At 36.5% G+C, this 19724-nt stretch overlaps 2 protein-coding genes across 2 annotated transcripts; both read left to right on the forward strand.

Moving 5' to 3' along the window:
- Positions 1 to 394: 394 nt before the first annotated feature.
- LOC119556807 (folylpolyglutamate synthase, mitochondrial) lies at positions 395 to 6098 on the forward strand. The gene is made up of 5 exons (XM_037869259.1): positions 395 to 575; positions 955 to 1342; positions 2028 to 2204; positions 3439 to 4277; positions 5424 to 6098. Exons 2-5 carry the CDS (start codon positions 1058 to 1060, stop codon positions 5827 to 5829), a joined length of 1707 nt encoding a protein of 568 aa, XP_037725187.1. The 5' UTR covers positions 395 to 575; positions 955 to 1057; the 3' UTR covers positions 5830 to 6098.
- Positions 6099 to 7711: 1613 nt separating this feature from the next.
- LOC119557023 (homeobox protein B-H1) lies at positions 7712 to 15731 on the forward strand. The gene is made up of 4 exons (XM_037869563.1): positions 7712 to 7751; positions 7849 to 8290; positions 13891 to 14446; positions 15198 to 15731. The coding sequence occupies exons 2-4, from the start codon at positions 8218 to 8220 to the stop codon at positions 15448 to 15450; spliced, it is 882 nt and encodes a 293-aa protein (XP_037725491.1). The 5' UTR covers positions 7712 to 7751; positions 7849 to 8217; the 3' UTR covers positions 15451 to 15731.
- Positions 15732 to 19724: the final 3993 nt, after the last annotated feature.

Below are 19724 nucleotides of genomic sequence, written 5' to 3' on the forward strand. Positions count from 1 at the left end.
TTCGACAAATAGTTCTTTTAATAATACATATTAGTTTTAAAAAAAAGTAAGAATTATGCAATTCTTATAACAGTTAACAATAATACAAGAATATGTTTCAATTTCTTAAACAAATATATATAAAAAATCTGAGATATGTACAAATATATTTACTAAATTGTCAGGACGGAATATGTTGAAATAAAAAAATTGCCTTAAAATTAATGGAAATAACTACCTACACCGTAGGATAGTTACCGACTTTATTTTTAGTAATAAATATCAAAATGAATTAAAAACAACCTACAATCAGACTGTTAATGCTAGCCAGATTCGGCTAGAAAGTAGCTAACTCGTCAGCTCCGCCGCTAGATCAGCTGTTTGACGTCCACATGTTATTTTGTGTTGTTGTGTTGGCGCGTTTTGTGGTTTTGCGATTACGTTGATTTCATTGCAAAGCAAATTGTGCGTGGAATAGCATACTTGTGAAAGCTCATTACTGTTATCTGAAGCAAAATAAACAGATTGGCCGGCGACTGGGTGCGCCCAGTTACCTGGAAACCTATGAAATTGCAGTTTGTTTATTGCAATTCCAGGTAGACAAAACTTAATACTCAATGTTTATTTGCTGTGCTGCAATAGTGTGTGTGCGTGTGCCAGAGCACGTGTGTGTGCGATAAATATGCCGTACTTGTTATCGAGCTTACATATCCAGTTATCGCAATCGTTATCCGTTATCTGGCGCAATATTCGAATATATGTGCGCATTAATAAAGACTTATATACTTACTACCATTTGGTGCTGTGTTGATAAAAAGAACCATGTTATCGGTCAATTAATATGGTCTAGAATTTACAGGCCACGCACACGCTCTTTTTCAACATGTCTTAGATTTTTTGCCCCACGCTAACCGCTTTTTCTATGCTTTAATTGGAGTTATTTATTTACCAGTTTTTTCCACTTTTTGCCATTAGATACAGCTAAAGCACCTGTGATTGGCACCAAAGAGTAAACAGCCGCGGTCGGAGAGCGGTTCGCCGATCGGCGGTTTACGGTTACGGTTCCGGCTCTATAAATATGGCTGCTCGCCAGCTGGGGCGCTTAGTCCGATCGCTAGCCGTTGATCTTTCGGGTACAGTGAGTTCCCTCCGTAGGGGTACAGTGAGCACTTACAGCACGGCGACCACTCTCAGTACAGTGAGCATCCAACGCATGGAGCCCCTGGCAGCATCGGGCTCGGGTTGTAGCCTGGCCGAGCTCGTCCTTAATCCCCCTTCACAGAGTTGTAATGGAAATCATAGTACGAGTAATGGTTCTACCACCAGCAGCAACAACAACAAGGCCGAGAATGCCGCCTTTGAGGTAGGTCGAGTTAAATACCCATTATTACTACACAGATATTCATAAACATATCTTTTAGTATTTTGTAGCCTTTTTAGAAACGAACAAAAACGAACCAAATAATAATCTAATTTTGATATTTTACATATTGTTAGTTTATTTTGAACATAATAAATATTAATATATAAATCTTAATATGACTACTTTCAATATTACATGATCACTTTAGAAGTTTTCAACCTAAAACTTTACAAATATTTTATGGTCTTATAAAAAACCAAAATTTGTTTTTCTTTTTTGAGCAATAGGATAGGTTATAACTAATAATTATTACTTAAATATGTTTATTTTGAAAAATTTAAAAACAAATTAAGCAAATTTTTTTTAAATATTCTTTACTGAAGTACTAAAACAAATATGGATTTGTAAATAATGAGTTTATATTGAATTAACAGAAAAAGTTCTTAAATAAAAATACCTGGAACTTTCTTTCTTTCAGAAAACCATCACATTAATGAATCTAAATAGGTTCTACATATATTGTCCGATCGATATGAAATTTGGTATGCAAGATGGAATTGCAATAACAAACATTTCATCTTCAGTACAGAAATTAATATCTTTCTTTACCGAGTAAAAATGTGAATTTTTGACGAACATTTTTGAAATATTATAATAAAAATGCATATTGTTTTGCCATTTTCAGGAGGCCATCATGCAGCTGAACTTCCTGCAGTCGAACGATGCTGCCATAAGGAATTCGATGAGCAATGCCCGCGTGGATACCAAGGCGGATACCATTAAGTACCTGGAGCGGAGCGGTCTGCCGCTGGAAACCGTCGAGCGGCTGTCCTTCATCCATGTAGCCGGTACCAAGGGCAAGGTCAGCCAAACGATCGGTAACCTGTTTTCGGGTTCTGTTTCTCATCATATTGTTTGGGTCTTAAGGTTTTCTTCATGCTCCAACACCAGCTGGTTTCTAGTTAGGCTAATCAACTTAAGCCTAGGCTTAGCTCTCCCTCTCTCAATTTACTCACCACTCTCTCATCCAATCAGAAAACTCTCTCTCTGTCTCTTTTTTGAGGCCGCTAATCGCTCACTTGCTGATAAGATTTGTTTAGCTTCCAATTTGAAATTTATTTCATTGATGGATCTGTTAAGGTGTTTGATACCCTTTATGCGTTCATCAATGGAGTATATTTAGTACCTATCTAATATCTAGTCGAACATATTACTTTGACTTAAGTTAAGATCATATTAAAAAGCCGCGTTACGTTTTTATATAAGACTAATATAAATAAGGATAATATAAGGCCTTGAAACCATTACAGGTTGATAGAACATAACATTATTATTAAGTAGAAATAACTGTGATTAAACACATTATCTACCTACTGATAGAAGTTATTTCCCAAGAATCGGTTTTATCGTAGTCACTTGGTCTATTATATCGACTTTGCTATGCAAATTTCACCAAAACTTTTTATATAATAGGTATTTCACTATAATATTTAAGGAGTATCAATTTGTCCAAATACCAAACTTGTTTACTTTCCAAACTTTTTTGTTTCCAGTTCAAATTGGCCATGATTGAGCTTTGACTCTACTGTTTTTATTTGTACTTTTTTGTACTGTTCGTAGAACACGTCCATAGATAACTAACATAATCAGATATAAACGGTTTCCGAGTGGATTAGAATTCTGATAATCTTACACTTAACTTTTTAATGGAAAATGTGGTATTTTTAATTTTAAATGCAAGAAATCTATGATATATTTTATTGAGATTTCCCTTGGACGACGAATAAAAGTGATTTCCTATTTATTATTAGAAAGGTTCTTGATAATTTTCTCTTTAAGTATTTAATTATTTTATTTTTTATTACTAGTACTTTCTATTTATATTTTAGTATACATCTGTATTTATAATTTGTTCATAGTTATTTTATACCAAATATATTTATAATAATATTTTTATAATATACTTACCCACTTTTAAGAGCATTATATTTATTATATTAGTTAGTTAGAAGTTTTATATATTTTATAAGGTATATTCATAAATTTTATATATGTTTCAATGGCAAACTTACTGATACTTTCATATCTCCCCGTAGGGCTCCACCTGCGCTCTGACCGAATCCCTGCTGCGTCACAAAGGCGTCCGCACGGGATTCTTCAGCTCCCCGCACATCCTGTCCACCAACGAGCGGATCCGCATCGATGGCCAGCTGCTGGCCAAAGATAAGTTCACGGAGCAGTTCTGGAAGGTGTACAATCGACTGTGGAAGCTGCGGGAACACGATCACGACATGCCCGCCTACTTTAAATTCCTCACGATTCTGGGATTCCATGTCTTCATTGCGGAGAAGGTGGATGTGGTCGTTTTGGAGGTGGGAATCGGTGGGGAGCATGACTGCACCAATATCGTGAGGAATGTACGCACCGTGGGCATCACATCGCTGGGACTGGAGCACACAGAGCTGTTGGGTCATACGCTGCCGGAAATCGCGTGGCAGAAGGCGGGTATCATCAAGCCGGGATCACATGTCTTTACCCATGTCGGGCAGCCGGAGTGCCTGGAGGTGATTCGCCAGCGCACGCAGGAGCAATCAGCAACGCTCTACGAAGTCCCGCCCACCGAGGACTACTTCCGATCGGAGGCATATGCTCCGATTTGGGAGAGTTTCAGCCACATGATCCGTCTGAATGGCTCCCTGGCCATTCAGCTGGCCGGCGATTGGCTATCGCAGGCGAGGAGTCCCCTGCAGCAGGAGCACACGCCCAACGGGGTGAGGATGGACCCGCAGCTGCTGCGCGGACTGGTCAGCACCCACTGGCCAGGTCGCTGCCAGCTGATCCACTGGCACGGGCTGCGGCTTCATTTCGACGGAGCACACACCCTGGAGAGCATGGCCGTGTGCACGGACTGGTTCGAGAAGAGCGTGCGAAACAGGTGAGTGGAGGTGGTGATCCAGGAGATCCTAGGATCTCCTAAAGATCCTGGATTGGAATAAACCACGGAATTAATCATACACAAACGTTCTGGGTCAAATTAACCATTGTAGACATGTAGTTCTGCAAGTATTATAAGCAGTACTTTACTATTTAATATAGTATTGTATTGTTTATTATTTAATAGTTAAACTACAATTACCATAGTTACATTTAGGTGATGATTTTTGATTGCAATAGTATTTTTCATTGCCAAAAAAAGTTACCCTAACGTTAAATCTTGCATATAAAAGTATGCTGCAATAATGTAAACTCAATTTTAAAAAAAGATAATTAAAAAATTTTTGTTTCATTTTACTTATTAATAAATTTTTAAGAATTGTTAGCTTTACCATTTTATAAATTTTATAATTACTTACAAAAAAAAAATAAAATCAAAATAGTAATTTTACTACAATCGATGGGTGGGCGCATTAAACTCTTTTTTTATAGTTAAACAATTTTTATTTTTTTCTTTTATATTGGTAAATTGCATCAAAGGGTTTTTGTGTGTTTAGATAAGCAAGACATCGCTTTAATTATTTTCGAAATAATAAACGACTTCATAAGCCAAATTGTAATCGTCTTAAATTATGAAATTTAATTTCAGTATATTAACAAAAATTGACAATGAATACAACTAAAGTTAAACTGTTTTAAAATTTGTATTCCTTAATTTTTGAAATAAACATGCCCTCTGATAGTCTGTTTCATAATAACTAATTAGTTTTGTTAGAATATGTTCAATGAACATTGTTAATATATACTTTCAAAAATGATCTTTTATACAATTGTATAATTATTGTCTAGATAAATTCAAGTTTAAGGCGAGAAAAAGTCTTAACTACAGTCAGTTGGTTAGAGTTATATATGACTTGAGCTTAAGGTTAACGGGTTGAAAAAGTTTTAAGTGGAAAATCTGATTACGAAAAGGCATCTTAAAAGCGATACTCTTTAAAAGCGACAAAGCTACTTTTAAAATAGACTACAATAGTTGATAAATGTGACTACATATTTTTGCCACTCAATCGAAATCTATGTAGGTGTTTACAAAATTAATTTATTGTTTAGTAAAAATCATATTTAATTGATTGCTTTTTTCTTTCAGTGTCAACCCAAAGATCCTGATCTTCAACCGCACCGGAGAATCCGGCTTCGCACCACTGCTGGAGCTACTGAATCGCACCTGTGCCTTCGACATGGTCTGCTTTGTGCCCAATCTGGCCACCTCCACACCGAATGCTCCCAGCCAAGTGATGGTTCGCTTCAGCGCCGAGATGCAATTGAAGAGGGCGAGAACCATTGCCGGCGAATGGAGCGACCTGTGCGCAAGGCAGGGGCTAAAGGATAAGGGTCAGGTGTTCGACACACTAACCGATGCCTTCACCGCCATCCGGCGAAGATTTCCCCAAACGGACAACGGCGGACAGCTCGAGGTCCTCGTCACCGGTTCCATTCATCTCCTGGGTGCAGCGATAAGTGCCCTAGACCTGATCGATGAATCGCAGAACTGACTTGTACATTCCCAGTGAAACAGAAATCAATTATTGTATAGGAGTATCCCAGTCCTACAGTCTCGAAACCCAGAATGAAACAGAGGGTATAGGATAAGATTTAGTTGTAGTTTAGACCAGTCCTATAGGCCTGACTTCTAGCATTAACGTCACGTCTTCGGACTTTAAAATGTTATAAAACATACAAAAACATTATAAATATTATTTTCTTACTTGTTAATAAACAGAATTATTCCTATAGTCCTGAAATCCACAGGTAACTAACTTCACATCACGTGTTCCGACTTTAAAATGTTATAAAATATACAAAAACATAAGAAATGTTTAATTCTATTTGGTAATAAAAAGAATGTGGCCTGCAGTCCTGAAATCCACAGTGAAACAGAAAGCAATCGTGTCATAATATTTAGTTATAGTTAAGCCCAGTCCTAAGGTCCTGAAATTCATTAAGTCCGCGGACTTTAAAATGTAATAAAAATAAACAAAAACATTATAAATATTTTACCCTACTTGTTAAAAGGAACAATTTTTCCTCCAATCCTGAAATCCACAGTAAAACAGAGAGAAATTGTATAGGATTGTATTGTATCGAAATCCACAGTTAACTTCACATCACGTGTTCCGACTTTAAAATGTAATAAAACTATACAAAAACATAAGAAATGTTTAATCCTATTTGGTAATAAGAAGAATGTGGCCTGCGATCCTGAAATCCACAGTGAAACAGAAAGCAATTGTGTCATAATATTTAGTGATAGTTAAGATCAGTCCTATGGTCCTGAAATTCATTACGTCTTCGGACTTTAAAATGTTATGAAACTATTAAACAACATGGAAAATGTAAAAATAATTATAGATATCTATCTATCTACTTTGTAATAAGAATAAACAGAGATTTTTTTAAAAAGAAAAATTTTCAAAACAATTAAGAGTGCTATAAATACAGGTTCTCCTCCATTGCCAAGCAGACATGACAACATCTAAAAAATTCATTTCATTTCCTTAGAAATATTTTTTAATGGTTTTAAGTCATTGAAGTGATTAGTTAACATTTTGGAAAGCAACGAATTTTATTAAAAGAGTGGTAAATGCAAGATTTCTTATCATATAAAACATGTTTCTTGCTAAGATGTTTGTATATTAATATACGTTAATATAATGTGCCTAACATATAGATGATTTTGTAAATTGTACGTTTTTTATTATTTATTAAATTTAAGAAGTTTATGTATAGTGGCTTACTATGTGTTTTTCCATTATACACAAAATTTATGATTATTTAATTTGTGAAGTTTATAAAAATCAATCACAGTAGTCCGTTAAGAATAAAAACCTCAAAGTACTTCCGATTTGGCAGGGTTGCGAACTTGCCGACGGAAATGTGGCCTATACTTTCGCCATCAAATGTTTTTGTTTTGTTCCTTGGACTTTTTACCTTTCACTTTGATGCGATTCAGAGCTCGTAACTCTCACGACTGAGAGGCGGCATCGCACTGGGCTGAAGTGGCGAGAAAGCTTTAAGGGATGCTTTTTTCCCCAGGGCATTGGGGGTGGTTATGTTAAAAAATACAAAAAAAAACCATTACGACAGCCAATAGCAAGGCGGCAACCCTGTGCCGAGAAAGAGACAGCTAGCTTGTGGTGTCCTGCTCTCCACGCGTCTAACGGTAAACAAAATGGCTAACGGGACAGCGGAAGTGGGCGAGCGAGCGGGATGGCATGAGATGCTGATGCTGGGCGATGCTAAAGCAACTGATTAAATAACGGTTAAATGGCAACGGCCATTGCGAAAGTTTCCTTTTTGTAGCGAAATATTTTTTCGCCTTTTTCCCCATTTGGGATTTTCCTCTGCCGACGTCGACGTCGACGTGGGCGCTAAACTGTCCCGTTTACAGCAACAAATCCGCGTAATTCACTTGCCTGTATGGGTTTGCGCGTGTGTGTGTGTGTGTGTGAGGGGGTGAATCCTGGCGATGTTCGCTAAAAGGATTAATAAACGTTTGACGTTTCGCATTTCAGTTGTTCATTTGACTCGGCGCTTAGCGGTTCAGTTACAGTTACTTTCTGCCTGTGTGTGTGTGTGTGCGTGTTTCGTCCTGGAAAATTTGATTACGCGTAGAACATATACAACATATGTAGATCCTGGTTCAAGGATAATCACAACAATTTTTCAAACCCGTCGGTAGTGTTTGTACAAAAAAAACGAAATACCATTCTTTAACAAGATAAACATAGAAGTTCTTGAAAAAAACGATTTTTGTTATTGTTAAACCAGAGTTCCAAGTGCAACATGTTCAAAATGGGCCAGATAGCTCAAAACCTGGCCTAAAACAGTTTGCAAATCCCATTAGAGCATTGAAAAGCAGTGAATACTGCACATCCATCAAAATGCAGAGCTCCAAATCTTTTTTAATACGCGATCTCCTTGGGGATTTAATCAATCGACGACAAACAGATTCGGGTAAGCTTTGGAAAAATCCATATCCTTATTTTTAAGCATTAAAGTCTATAATATGGGTTAAGATCATGGGTTTTAGTACCTTTTATCTTGAGAAAGCAGTTTAAAGTCCTTTTTAATTTGCAATTTTCTTAGAGATAAAAAAAATTCCAATATACTATAAGAGTTTTTAAAAAAACTAGTCTCACTTTAGTTGCTTTAGCTGAGCGTTGATTCTTAGTTTCGAATGGATAGCTTTATATACCTCGACTAGAAAGTCTTCCCAGGATAGTCAATACTTAAAAACTCTAAAATAAATGTGCTTTAAAGCGTTGATTTTTAGTTTCGAATGAATAGCTTTATATACATCAATTAGAAAGTCTTTCCAATATAGTCAATATTTAAAAACTCTAAAATAAATGTACTTTAAGGCCCAGAAAAAATCGAAATGTCTTAAAAAAATATAAATTGAAAGATCTTTTATATTTCAAAATGATAAAGGAGTTTTTTAATAAATAATTGCAAAAATTGATATCTAAACGGTTGATAAAATGTATTTACTTAACATAAATAATATTTTAAGAAATATGTTTTAACGGGTTACAGATAAAAGCAAATTAAAATATTTTCTTCGCTTACTTTAGTTTTATCGCGGACTTTACATTACATTCAAATCAAAGAAACAATTTGATAAATTCATAGATTTACATAGAAAATGTGGTCCGAAATTAGATATTTAATAGATTCAAAATTATTTATAAAATACAAAATGTTGATATTTAATGTTAAAAATAATGTAAACAAAAAATACAGACTACCCTTTGATATATCTAGACACTATGGTTCAGTCATGTCATCAAAATTACATGCAATTTCCTACATATTAAACGTCTTTGTTGGCCAATTAGCCTGTTCTTTGTTCCCTCGTCCCGTTCTTTGATGTTTTGTTGTTGACTGTTATGGGTGGTTTTTGGTTAAAACCGCTGACAAATTGCCTTGCTCACTCTCGACTTTTAACGCCCCCAATTTGTCCTGGCCCGTGGCATTTAAATCTCACACTTTGCTCAATTATCGCAAACAAAACTTTTAGAGGGAGAGGGAAGGCGGAGCGAGTGAGATGGGGAGACAATGAGAGAGTGAGAGGGGCCGAGTTGAAATGACAACAAAAGCATAGCTTTGGGCAGTAATTTAATTGTGCACTGCTTGCCTGCGCTGAAAGAAAATCAGTTTACTTTTCTAGAATATTAACCTTAAAAATCGCTAACGTTCAATTTAAGCTATTCCAAAAATAATATAAGAGGAAAATGATTTTTTTTGGAATGAATATAGAATTGAAAAACAGAACGGTACAGAGAACAGAAGGTATTAATTGTGAACTGCTTGCCTGCACTGAATGAAAATCAGTTAATTTTCTTGAATATTAACATTAAAAATCCCTCACGTTTAATTTAAGATATTCCAAAAATTATATAAGAGGAAAATTCATTTTTTAGAATGAATATAGAATTTTTAAACAGAACGGTATAGAAGAACAGAAGGTATTAATTGTGCACTGCTTGCCTGAACTGAATGAAAATCAGTTAATTTTCTTGAATATTAACATTAAAAATCCCCCACGTTCATTTTAAGATTTCCAAAAATATTATAAGAGGAAAATGTGAAAAAAATGTTAATTTAGGGTTTCATATGATTAAGGTAGGCATTAATACTGTATTCTAGGAAAAACATTTTTTTTTAATTCGAAGTTTTTTTCGCTGTATGGGCGTAAATAATATTTTTGTTGCTGTTGACACTGCTTTATTCGTAACCTGCGCTCGAGCAATTTGTCACGTACGAACACGAACACTTTAATTGTTTTTAGCCAGGGGAGCTGAAACCGAAAGGGAAAATAACGTGGTGAATGGAAATGCAAATGGGACTGAGATCCTGACTGAAAACTCAGTCATGTCAAATGGTTTCGCATCCTCGCCCAAGTACACAGCAAATTAATTCGTTAATTTCTTTGGTTATTATAAGAAGTTGGATTATATGTTAAGGACATTTTTTAGCCTGCGATTTTCCCTTGAAATGGATTGGTTTCGAATAGTTTTCATAAAATTATAATTCATTTTAACCTTTATCATACTATAGTTCTATATAACACATTTTTGAAACGTCAAGGACCGCTGAAAAAATGCGATTAATAAGTAGTTTCACAAATAATAATAAACCTTAGTTGTTATAAAATTAAGCTTTGGTTTTTAAATGAACACCAAATACAAAACAAAACCTTAATAATAAATAGAAATATTATTTTCTTAAAATAACTGCAAATAAGACAAATATAGTAAAATAAATATGAATGTCACGGAATAACTGTTTTAAAAAACTTTAAAAGTTTAAACTACTCTTCTTTTGGGTTGATAAAACATTTTTGTTAAAAGAAATATAAATAAATAATAGAAAAAAACCTAGGAGTTCTTAAAATCTTATAAGTTTAACTATATTTTTATCCAAAAAATCGTTATTATTTTTTTTACAGTGTACCGCCTCAGGTGCCCGCTTACTTATGCTTTGTTTTTTGGTTTTGAGCCAACCGCATGAGCCATGTGTTCTCTTCTAATTATGCATGACATTAAATAAAGTTTAGCTCAACAATTACAACTATTTAGGGGCTAATTGCTGTCAGTTGGAAAGAGAAAGTTAAACTTTTACTGCAAGTGTGCTATTAGTTTCGATATTTACTTGAGCTCAAATGGAGAATAATTTTTGGTAACAGCGATTATGGGTTCTTCACGAGATTGTTATAAATACATATATGTTAAAAAGGTAATAAATAAATAAAAAAAATAAATTTAAAAAATAACAAAGCAAATAAAATAAAAAATGTTGTACTTACCAGGGCAAATATATTTTTCAGAGCTATTATATATTTTTAAAGCCTTGAATAAAAATCTGAACAACATAAAATTAAAATTTCTTAAGATCTGCTTTAATTTTCCTGCATAAATAATAAATTATGTATATATATACTTTGTACTTATTTCTAAAATTAAAAAAAAAGCTTCTGAAATTTTAAGACTTCTTTTTAGTGCAAATCGTTAGGACTGATATACGTCATTCTTAAACAAGTCTAAATTGCCGGCACATGCGAGCACATTTCTCCAGCTTTCTCCGCCCATTTGCCAATTTCTCCGTTCTTTTCATATGTGTGTCTCACAGTTCAAGTGCCTATTAAATGGCAATTGTGCCGCAAATTGATACGACGTGACTTTTCGAGGAAAAAGAAAGAACTCACTCGAGACGCTCCCCAGGATATCCACACACACACTCGGATAATTGAATATCCCATCGCATATCCTATCCACCATGGGCATCTACCCTTCCGTCTTGTCTGCACAAGTCGGTATAAATAGAATCAGAAGTCAAAACCCATTTGGGGTTAAAATACACAAATATAAAAATAATTTCCGCCCGTTCAGTTTTCACTCGAAAAGTGGGCGGGATGTAAAAAAAAAGGAATCCTTGCTGAGCGGACACACGTGAGCTCCTGCGGCGAAGAATCGAAGATGATGTTCTGCCAAGAACTTGAATGTTAAGTAAGCGCCACTGGGAAAATCACAAACCAAGGATTTGAGAACTTTTATATGAAGATAATTCACATACTTTTGTAGATCTGGGGTGCTAAAAATAGGCTTAAAGAATATCATCGAACAAATTGATATTTTTTACTGCTATTTCTATTTTGAACATAACTTCGCTAACTAAAATGTTTGAAATCAATGTAAAAAAATTAAATAATTAACTGCCTATTTTAATTTTATTTGATATATTTTTAAATTCGTAGAGTGATTTGATTTATTAAAAAACTTTCAAGTAATAAAATACTGCTTATTTAATATTACATTATTACATTATACTTATTTTCAGACTGATTTGATTTATCAAATATATTTAAGATAATAAAAATTTGTAGTGCATAATTTTATTTAATTTTATAAGAAATATATTATCTTAATTTTCTCTGAACAAATTTAAAAATTTCGAATATTATGCATATTTCGGTGATATATATTTTTTTTTTGAAAGTTCATCTATAATTTTGGATAAACTATAAGGAATGCCTAGGCCCATTACAAGTTTCAGATTTTTAATATATGATTACAAAGGGTTTTAAGAAAAAATGTACTAAAAAATATACATTTTTTGCTAAAAAAATAATAAAACGAATTTCCTAATACCTAAACTTAAATTTATATGTGATATTATATATTTTTACCAGTGCAATGTGGAGCAGACCTTGCAAATTCCTATAGGAAACAATTGAGAGCTCGACGACACGTGAATTTAATCAGGCAGCCCGCGGCGTCCGAAACCGAGTCCTATTTAGATATCTTTTTGAGGGGGAACAAGGTTCTTGGAATGGGATCATCGGGTTATATGTGCGGCGGATATAAATAACAAGTTGATTGCTGCAAATTGCAACTCATCCGATTCGCCGCCCCGTCATCCTAATGGACCAACGCCCACTTGATGCGCCCAACCCATCCTATCCTGTCCGATCTCATTCGATGCGTTGTCTATTGCCGGATGCAATGCGGTAATGAGTTCCCCGGGTCGATTCTCGACCGGAAGTGGCTGCACGCGCTGAGCAAGAGGAAGAACAGCCAGAACAGGAAGAGGAAACGCGGACGAACAGGACGAACAACGCATTAACGCCACGCTGCGCCTAAAAGCAGGCAACAGTGTCTTAAAGCTAGTGTCTTTATTTCAATTCACCGCCCACTTAACCTCACTCTCCACTCCATTTAAATCCTCTCAAGTGTTCAATCAAAGGCATTGAACCCCTTCGCAAAAGTATTCTTACATATGCTCTTTTAAAAAGCATTGCCCACCCTTTCTGGCGTGTGTTTTACAATTGATAATGGAGGGTCATACTTAAAATGTAAATCAGGAAATTCTGACTTTTAGAGTTTTTTGTAATAAACCATAAGTTTCTGATGTAAGTAATACTTGAGCTTTTTAAAGCATATTTATTTGGGCATAAAATATGCAGTTTGGAAGCTTAAGCATTTGAAACATGCGCGGATCCACGGGGGGATATAGGGGATAGGTTCCCACCCCCCCTTCCTTGGGTTAAAAAGTATTCGTAATAAGTATTTTATTTGAAATTTTTAATTTCTACTCAACAAATTTTTTTATATCCCCATATTATGATTTGAAAGGTACTTACACATTTTGAATATTCCAAAGTTAAATGAGAGTTTGTTTTTATTATCAATACCTATCTACATGCCAAAAATGACTGAAATCGGACCAGTCATTAAAAAGTTATTACAAAATAATAATAAATATTTTGCAATTCAGTCGAGATTGCACTCAAGCCGCTAGGGGCGCTATAGGCTAGTTGGGGCTGTAAGCCAAGTGGCGCTATAGAAGAAGAAGATAGGTGGCGCTATAGGCTAGGTGTGTTAGTGAAAAAAGCCGAGTTGTTGAGGCCATCGACTATAGAGTTTTCTCTTGTTTCTTATCTAATTTTGTATTAGGATCATTTTCGGTGATTGTTAAGATAGAACATGACTAAAAAATAATAACATTTTAATGGCAATTTTCTAAAACGCTTTTGAAATCCTCCTGATTTTCAGAACTCGAGCTTTCCAACGACGACTCGGACATAGACATCGAAGATCGATCCACGCCGGACTCGAGTGCCGCGGGCGGCCAGCAGGATCTCCTGCTGTCGCACCACCACCGCAGATTCACCCACCACGACGACTCCAGTGTGGAGTCCTGCTTGTCGGCCACTCGGGGCCCAGGATCCGGATCCGGATCGGGGGGAGGATCTGGTGGTGGAGTTCCCAGCGGACTGAGTGCAGCTGCGGCGGCGGCGGGCGTGGCCGCTGGTCTCTTGGCAGCGGCGGCCAGTAATGCAGGCGGAGATCGGGATCGGGATCCCAATGGTGGCAGTGGGCCGGGAGCGGGCGGAGGCGCCAGTGGCGGCTATGCGGAGCACAAGCTGCAGATGAGCAAGAGCGGCCGGAAGCCGCGACGCCGCCGCACCGCCTTCACCCACGCCCAGTTAGCCTACTTGGAGCGCAAGTTCCGGTGCCAAAAGTACCTGAGCGTGGCCGATCGCAGTGATGTGGCCGAAACGCTCAATCTCTCCGAGACACAGGTGAAGACCTGGTACCAGAACCGTAGGTGAGTACACTGAAAGTCGGCTGAGGTCATAGTAAAAATAAATTCAGTTCAAAACCCACATAGCTTATAGTGTAAATCAGCATCCTTACAAACAACAAAATAAAATAAATGAAATATTATAAAAAGATCTATTACTGTGTTTATGCTATGCCTATTTCATGAAATCAATTCATGAAATGAGCAAATTCGTGTGTGCATAAACACCATTTCATGAATTCGATAACACACGAAAGTTGACTATGAATTCAGTCCTTATGTACGAAATTTTGAGGCACAGCCTACTTCACAGCCTACTAGAGCTCTATATAAAATTCAAAAGATTTGACAGCTTTACTAATATCATTTCATGAATTTGTCTGTGTTGTATAAACAGGGGCTATTATAATTTCATGTATTGGAGAATGCATGAAATTCATAGCATAAACATACTATATAATGCTTTGTAAACTTTAGGCCAAAATTGGTTAGAAATGAACAATAATGATTAAGAAAGAGGTATAGGAATGCCCACCACACAGCTAGATTAAAGTAATTTGACCCAAAGAAAATAAAATACATCACTCATACGCAACCTAGCGTGTTTGAATTTGCAGCCATTGATTTTTTCCTAAAACTTTTTAATAATTTATCTTTGCATTTCAAATGATTGTCCTAAACTAATTTAAGATCAGTACAGTTGCGCTTAAGTGATCGATCGCAGCTAAGTGGCAACGCCAACTAATCGATAAATTTGTTATTTCTTTTATCGAAGGACCAAGTGGAAGCGACAGAATCAACTGCGCCTGGAGCAGCTGCGTCATCAGGCGACCATGGAAAAGGACTTTGTGGTGCAGGATGGCGGCGGTGCCGGCGGTCTGGGCTGTTGTCCCAGCGGACTGAGCAGTTCATTTAGTGCCGCTGCTGCCGCCGCCGCGGCTGCCAGCAATCCGTGCAATTTTCTCACTTCCGCCGCAGCGGCGGCCATTTTCCGGAACGTCGGCTACGTCCACGGATGTCCCATGTAGGAGTCTGGTCTCCCTTAAAAAAAAATATAAAAAAAACAAAGCAAACCACCTTCCAGTCCCAATCCTCCCAGTTGCCTATGTACATAATACGTATAAAGAAAACAGTTTTTGTGCAATAATCGATCGGGATGAATTATTGAAATAGCAGCGATGTGCTCATATTTACCAAGCGTACCCGATATTATATTATACGTACTTATCGATATAATCATAAACTAAGCATAGTCGAATTAACTGTAATATACAACAATCAAATCTTTTTTTTTCGCCGCACTCTATGAACGTCTTTTTTTTTTGGCCAAAATAAATATATAATTGCAAGCCTCGAGAAATTTTTACTTGGGAGGTGGAAAACGTATTACATTTTAGGATCAGGCGACTTTGGCACCTAGTTTCTTATCTATTATTCGATTATTATTTTTACTACTCACGAAATCATTTTGAATTACGGCAAAGTAAGTATTTCATTCCGCCTAATGTAACCTATGGATATTGAAACGGTCTATTAATAGCACATAATTTACCGATTTGTGCATCAATATATTTTTATATAATATTCCAAATATTATGATAACAATAGAGAAATGTATTTTGAAAGGTTAAAACGATTTGATACTATCTTTGATTTAATCATCATACTTAAACAGAAAGCCAGACGTTGGTCCCAGTCAAATTGTATCTATCGATTAAATCAACTGATCAACTTTAAGTTATCGATTACTATATTTTGGTAAAAGTAACCTAAAAGAACCGTTAAATACGATTTAATAGTGTGTGTGAACGGTTAAATGCCGCTCGCCCATTTGCAAATCTGCAATCGGTGAGCTGTGAGTCAAGCTTGAAAATCAACTTGAGCACAAAACGTTATCAATTTGTCGCTATAAAGCAGATAACCCGCGACATATGTATGCCCACCCACCGGCAGGATATCACGTCTATCTGTCTCTATATAGACCCACTCTATTCATATAATATTCGCATGGACCCAAAAAAAAAAAAGGTGGCGGTTGGGGGCTTGAGAGCGAGAGGGACAGAGGTAAGAGAGAGCAGGGATAAAGCAGCCAACCGGAAAACAAGCAACAACTCTGCCCGCAATTATAACGGGCCAACGGAGCGCAGAGCGCGCATGAGCGGGGGCGTGCGCCAGAAAGGGATGGCAACAGTGCGTCCAGGCAACGAAGGATGCGACCGAGGACGCGACGGCGACGTCATATACAGTGGACATTCCCTAAGCCAAACTCGAAACTACTCACGATGACCATAGCATTTGGAGTTCAACCATTAACATTAAAAATATAACATTGGGCAATCCAATAAAAAAAGAAACGAGTAAAATAACTCATGAAGGATATATAACACAAAACAAAGAACATGTAATATAAAAAATATAATACGTAACATGTAACTTACGCAAATTGAATGTTAATCTTTGTCTTAATCTCAACAAATTTTCCCAATGTCTATTATGAACTGTGTAGTTATAATTCCCAACAAGTTCTAGCAAAAAAGAAAGATATTCTGGGCAATCCAATAAAAAAAGAAACGAGTAAAATAACTCATGAAGGACATATAACACAAAACAAAGAACATGCCATATAAAACATATAATACGTAACATGTAACTTACGCAAATTGAATGTTAATCTTCGTCTAAGTCTCAACACATTTTCCCAATGTCTATTATGAACTGTGTAGTTATAATTCCCAACAAGTTCTAGCGAAAAAATAAAGATATTCTTCGGAAGGTTCCATGGATGTGCAATATTAGTTTTTCTTCGTCATACACATAACAAAATTATATTGTCAGTTTGAAGGTGCTATTTCTAGTTTTTCTTCGTCGTACACATAACAAAATTGCATGTGTAAGCTTGACCAAAAAAGGTAGTTATAAAACCATCAAAAGAGTTTAGTACTGTTTAATATAGTAACGTCCATTTTTGTTGTTGCTTTGGATACTATACTATACTATATTACTGTTAAGTATATAATAGTAAAGCTACTATTAAATAGTAAGTTTATTCTGTTGTTAGAGTAAACTGACTATTCGATGTTTGAGTTTTTTGTGTGTGTGTATTTTTGATGTGGCAATACTTAGACCGAATTTTATATATCATATTTTTATTTTTACCACACACTGCAGTTTCTTAGAGTTCACCCCACCGAGTAACACCTGTAGTTACAGTTATATTTTCATGCCCATTTAGCTCGGTACACAAAAAGGAGGAGAAATGTTTAGCCACAAATTGAATCTGCGGCGAGTGAGTTAACGAGCGAGAGAGAGGTCTAGAGGGACATACCCCTGCCAGGATGCCCCCGAAGGATGTGGGAATGATATAGGGGCAGACGAGGGAGCTAGAGATCTGGGGGAGTAGTTTTCGAGTGGTGCAGAGCGGCACAGAACGCTAATTAAAAAGATACTTGAAGGGAGCCACCGGAAACAAACGGAAAAGCCAAAGAAAAAACAGATACTTTCATATATATATATAAATATATAGGAAAAATGGCAGAATGGAAATGGAAATAGAAATGGAAGGCGAAAAAAGCGAGTTAACGTTGCCATGAAATTGTCTATGAAATGTGAATGTAATTAAATGAATAAAATGCAGCTAACCCCCATCACTCAGCCACTTGCAGATAGATGGATTCCCATTTTCTGGCCCTTTCACAAACTTTTTTTTCACTTTTTATACCCGTTACTCGTAGAGTAAAAGGGTATACTAGATTCGTCGGAAAGTATGTAACAGGCAGAAGGAAGCGTTTCCGACCCCATAAAGTATATATATTCTTGATCAGGATCACTAGCCGAGTCGATCTAGCCATGTCCGTCTGTCCGTCTGTCCGTCTGTCCGTCTGTCCGTCTGTCCGTCTGTCCGTCTGTCCGTCTGTCCGTCTGTCCGTCTGTCTGTCCGGATGAACGCTGAGATCTTGGAAACTATGAGAGCTAGGCTATTGAGATTTGGCGTGCAGATTCCTGAGCTTCTTACGCAGCGCAAGTTTGTTTCAGTAGAGTGCCACGCCCACTTTTACGCCCACAAACCGCCCAAAACTGTTGCTCCTACAGTTTTGATGCTAGAATAAAAATTTTAACTGAAATGTATTGTTCTCATCAATACCTATCGATTGACTTAAAAAAAAGTTTGCCACGCCCACTTTATCGCCCACAAACCGCCCCCAAACTTCAAAAAATCGTAAATATGAACGTGGATATCTCGGAAACTATCAAAGATATAGAATCAGGATTTCAGATTTAGATTCCGAACCTTTGTACGCAGCGCAATTTTGATACGCGAGTATGCCACGCCCACTCTAACGCCCACAAACCGCCCAAGCCTGTGGCGCCCACAATTTTCATGCTAGATATAAAATTTTAACTGAACTGTATCGGTCTCGTCAATACCTATCGATTGACCAAAAAAAAAATTTTCCACGCCCACCCTAACGCCCATAACGCTTAAATCTGTCTACCGCCGGTAGGTGGCGCATTTCAGTCTTGCTTTGCTGCTTGCTTATTTCCATTTCCCTTTGGTCCCTTTAGCTGAGTAACGGGTATCTGATAGTCGAGGCACTCGACTATAGCGTTCTTTCTTGTTTTTTTTTGCATTCGCAAATTCTCACATTCATGCGGTTCATTTGCGCAGCCATTGAGATTTGAATAGCGTTTTTAATTGGTACATTTTACTCAGCCATCCTTTGAGCACAAAGGATCCTCGATCTCCTGTTTTCTCCTCCTTTGAGCCGGCCATCCACTTTGATTTGTATTTATTTAATGAGTTATTAATTGCATTAAGCTCTCGGCGTTTGCCAACTTTGCAATTAAAACATGAAAAGCGTGGAAATTGTGGCCAAAGGGGGAAATTTCATCGCTTTAGCATGCAGCCAGGCTGAAAACTATGAAACTAGTTTGCATAATTTGCTGCTCCAAAAAACCACGGGCGAAAGTCACATGTCCTATGGTTATAGGAAGTAAATGTATTATACTTTTCAGCGCCCGTTTACTTGTCATTCTGGAAGTGGCATATTTAAAAACCATTGCTAAACTTTCTGCACGTATTATACTAATTTATACATTTTCATATTAAAATAAAATAGATTTTATTTAAATATTAGTGTTTCTATACAGTTTACACATATTTGAACCAACATAAATAGGAAAGTTAACCTAGGATTTCAAGTCTCTATGCTTAAAATGCTTATAATTCTTATAAGACGTTCATATTTCAACAGTAAAAAACAGAACACAATTTTTAGAGATATAGATATATGTATATTGTACA

The sequence above is a fragment of the Drosophila subpulchrella genome, chromosome X (assembly GCF_014743375.2).
Source record: "Drosophila subpulchrella strain 33 F10 #4 breed RU33 chromosome X, RU_Dsub_v1.1 Primary Assembly, whole genome shotgun sequence".
Classification (NCBI taxonomy): domain Eukaryota; kingdom Metazoa; phylum Arthropoda; class Insecta; order Diptera; family Drosophilidae; genus Drosophila; species Drosophila subpulchrella.

What these genes read in the sequence shown, in the direction of transcription:
- LOC119556807 (XM_037869259.1), top strand. Translation starts at nt 1,058, where the DNA reads ATGGCTGCTCGCCAGCTGGGGCGCTTAGTCCGATCGCTAGCCGTTGAT. An exon ending in CCGAGAATGCCGCCTTTGAG is followed by an intron (nt 1,343 to 2,027) that starts GTAGGTCGAGTT and finishes TGCCATTTTCAG; the next exon opens with GAGGCCATCATGCAGCTGAA. An exon ending in TAGCCGGTACCAAGGGCAAG is followed by an intron (nt 2,205 to 3,438) that starts GTCAGCCAAACG and finishes ATCTCCCCGTAG; the next exon opens with GGCTCCACCTGCGCTCTGAC.
- LOC119557023 (XM_037869563.1), top strand. Translation starts at nt 8,218, where the DNA reads ATGCAGAGCTCCAAATCTTTTTTAATACGCGATCTCCTTGGGGATTTA. An exon ending in TCGACGACAAACAGATTCGG is followed by an intron (nt 8,291 to 13,890) that starts GTAAGCTTTGGA and finishes CCTGATTTTCAG; the next exon opens with AACTCGAGCTTTCCAACGAC. An exon ending in ACCTGGTACCAGAACCGTAG is followed by an intron (nt 14,447 to 15,197) that starts GTGAGTACACTG and finishes CTTTTATCGAAG; the next exon opens with GACCAAGTGGAAGCGACAGA.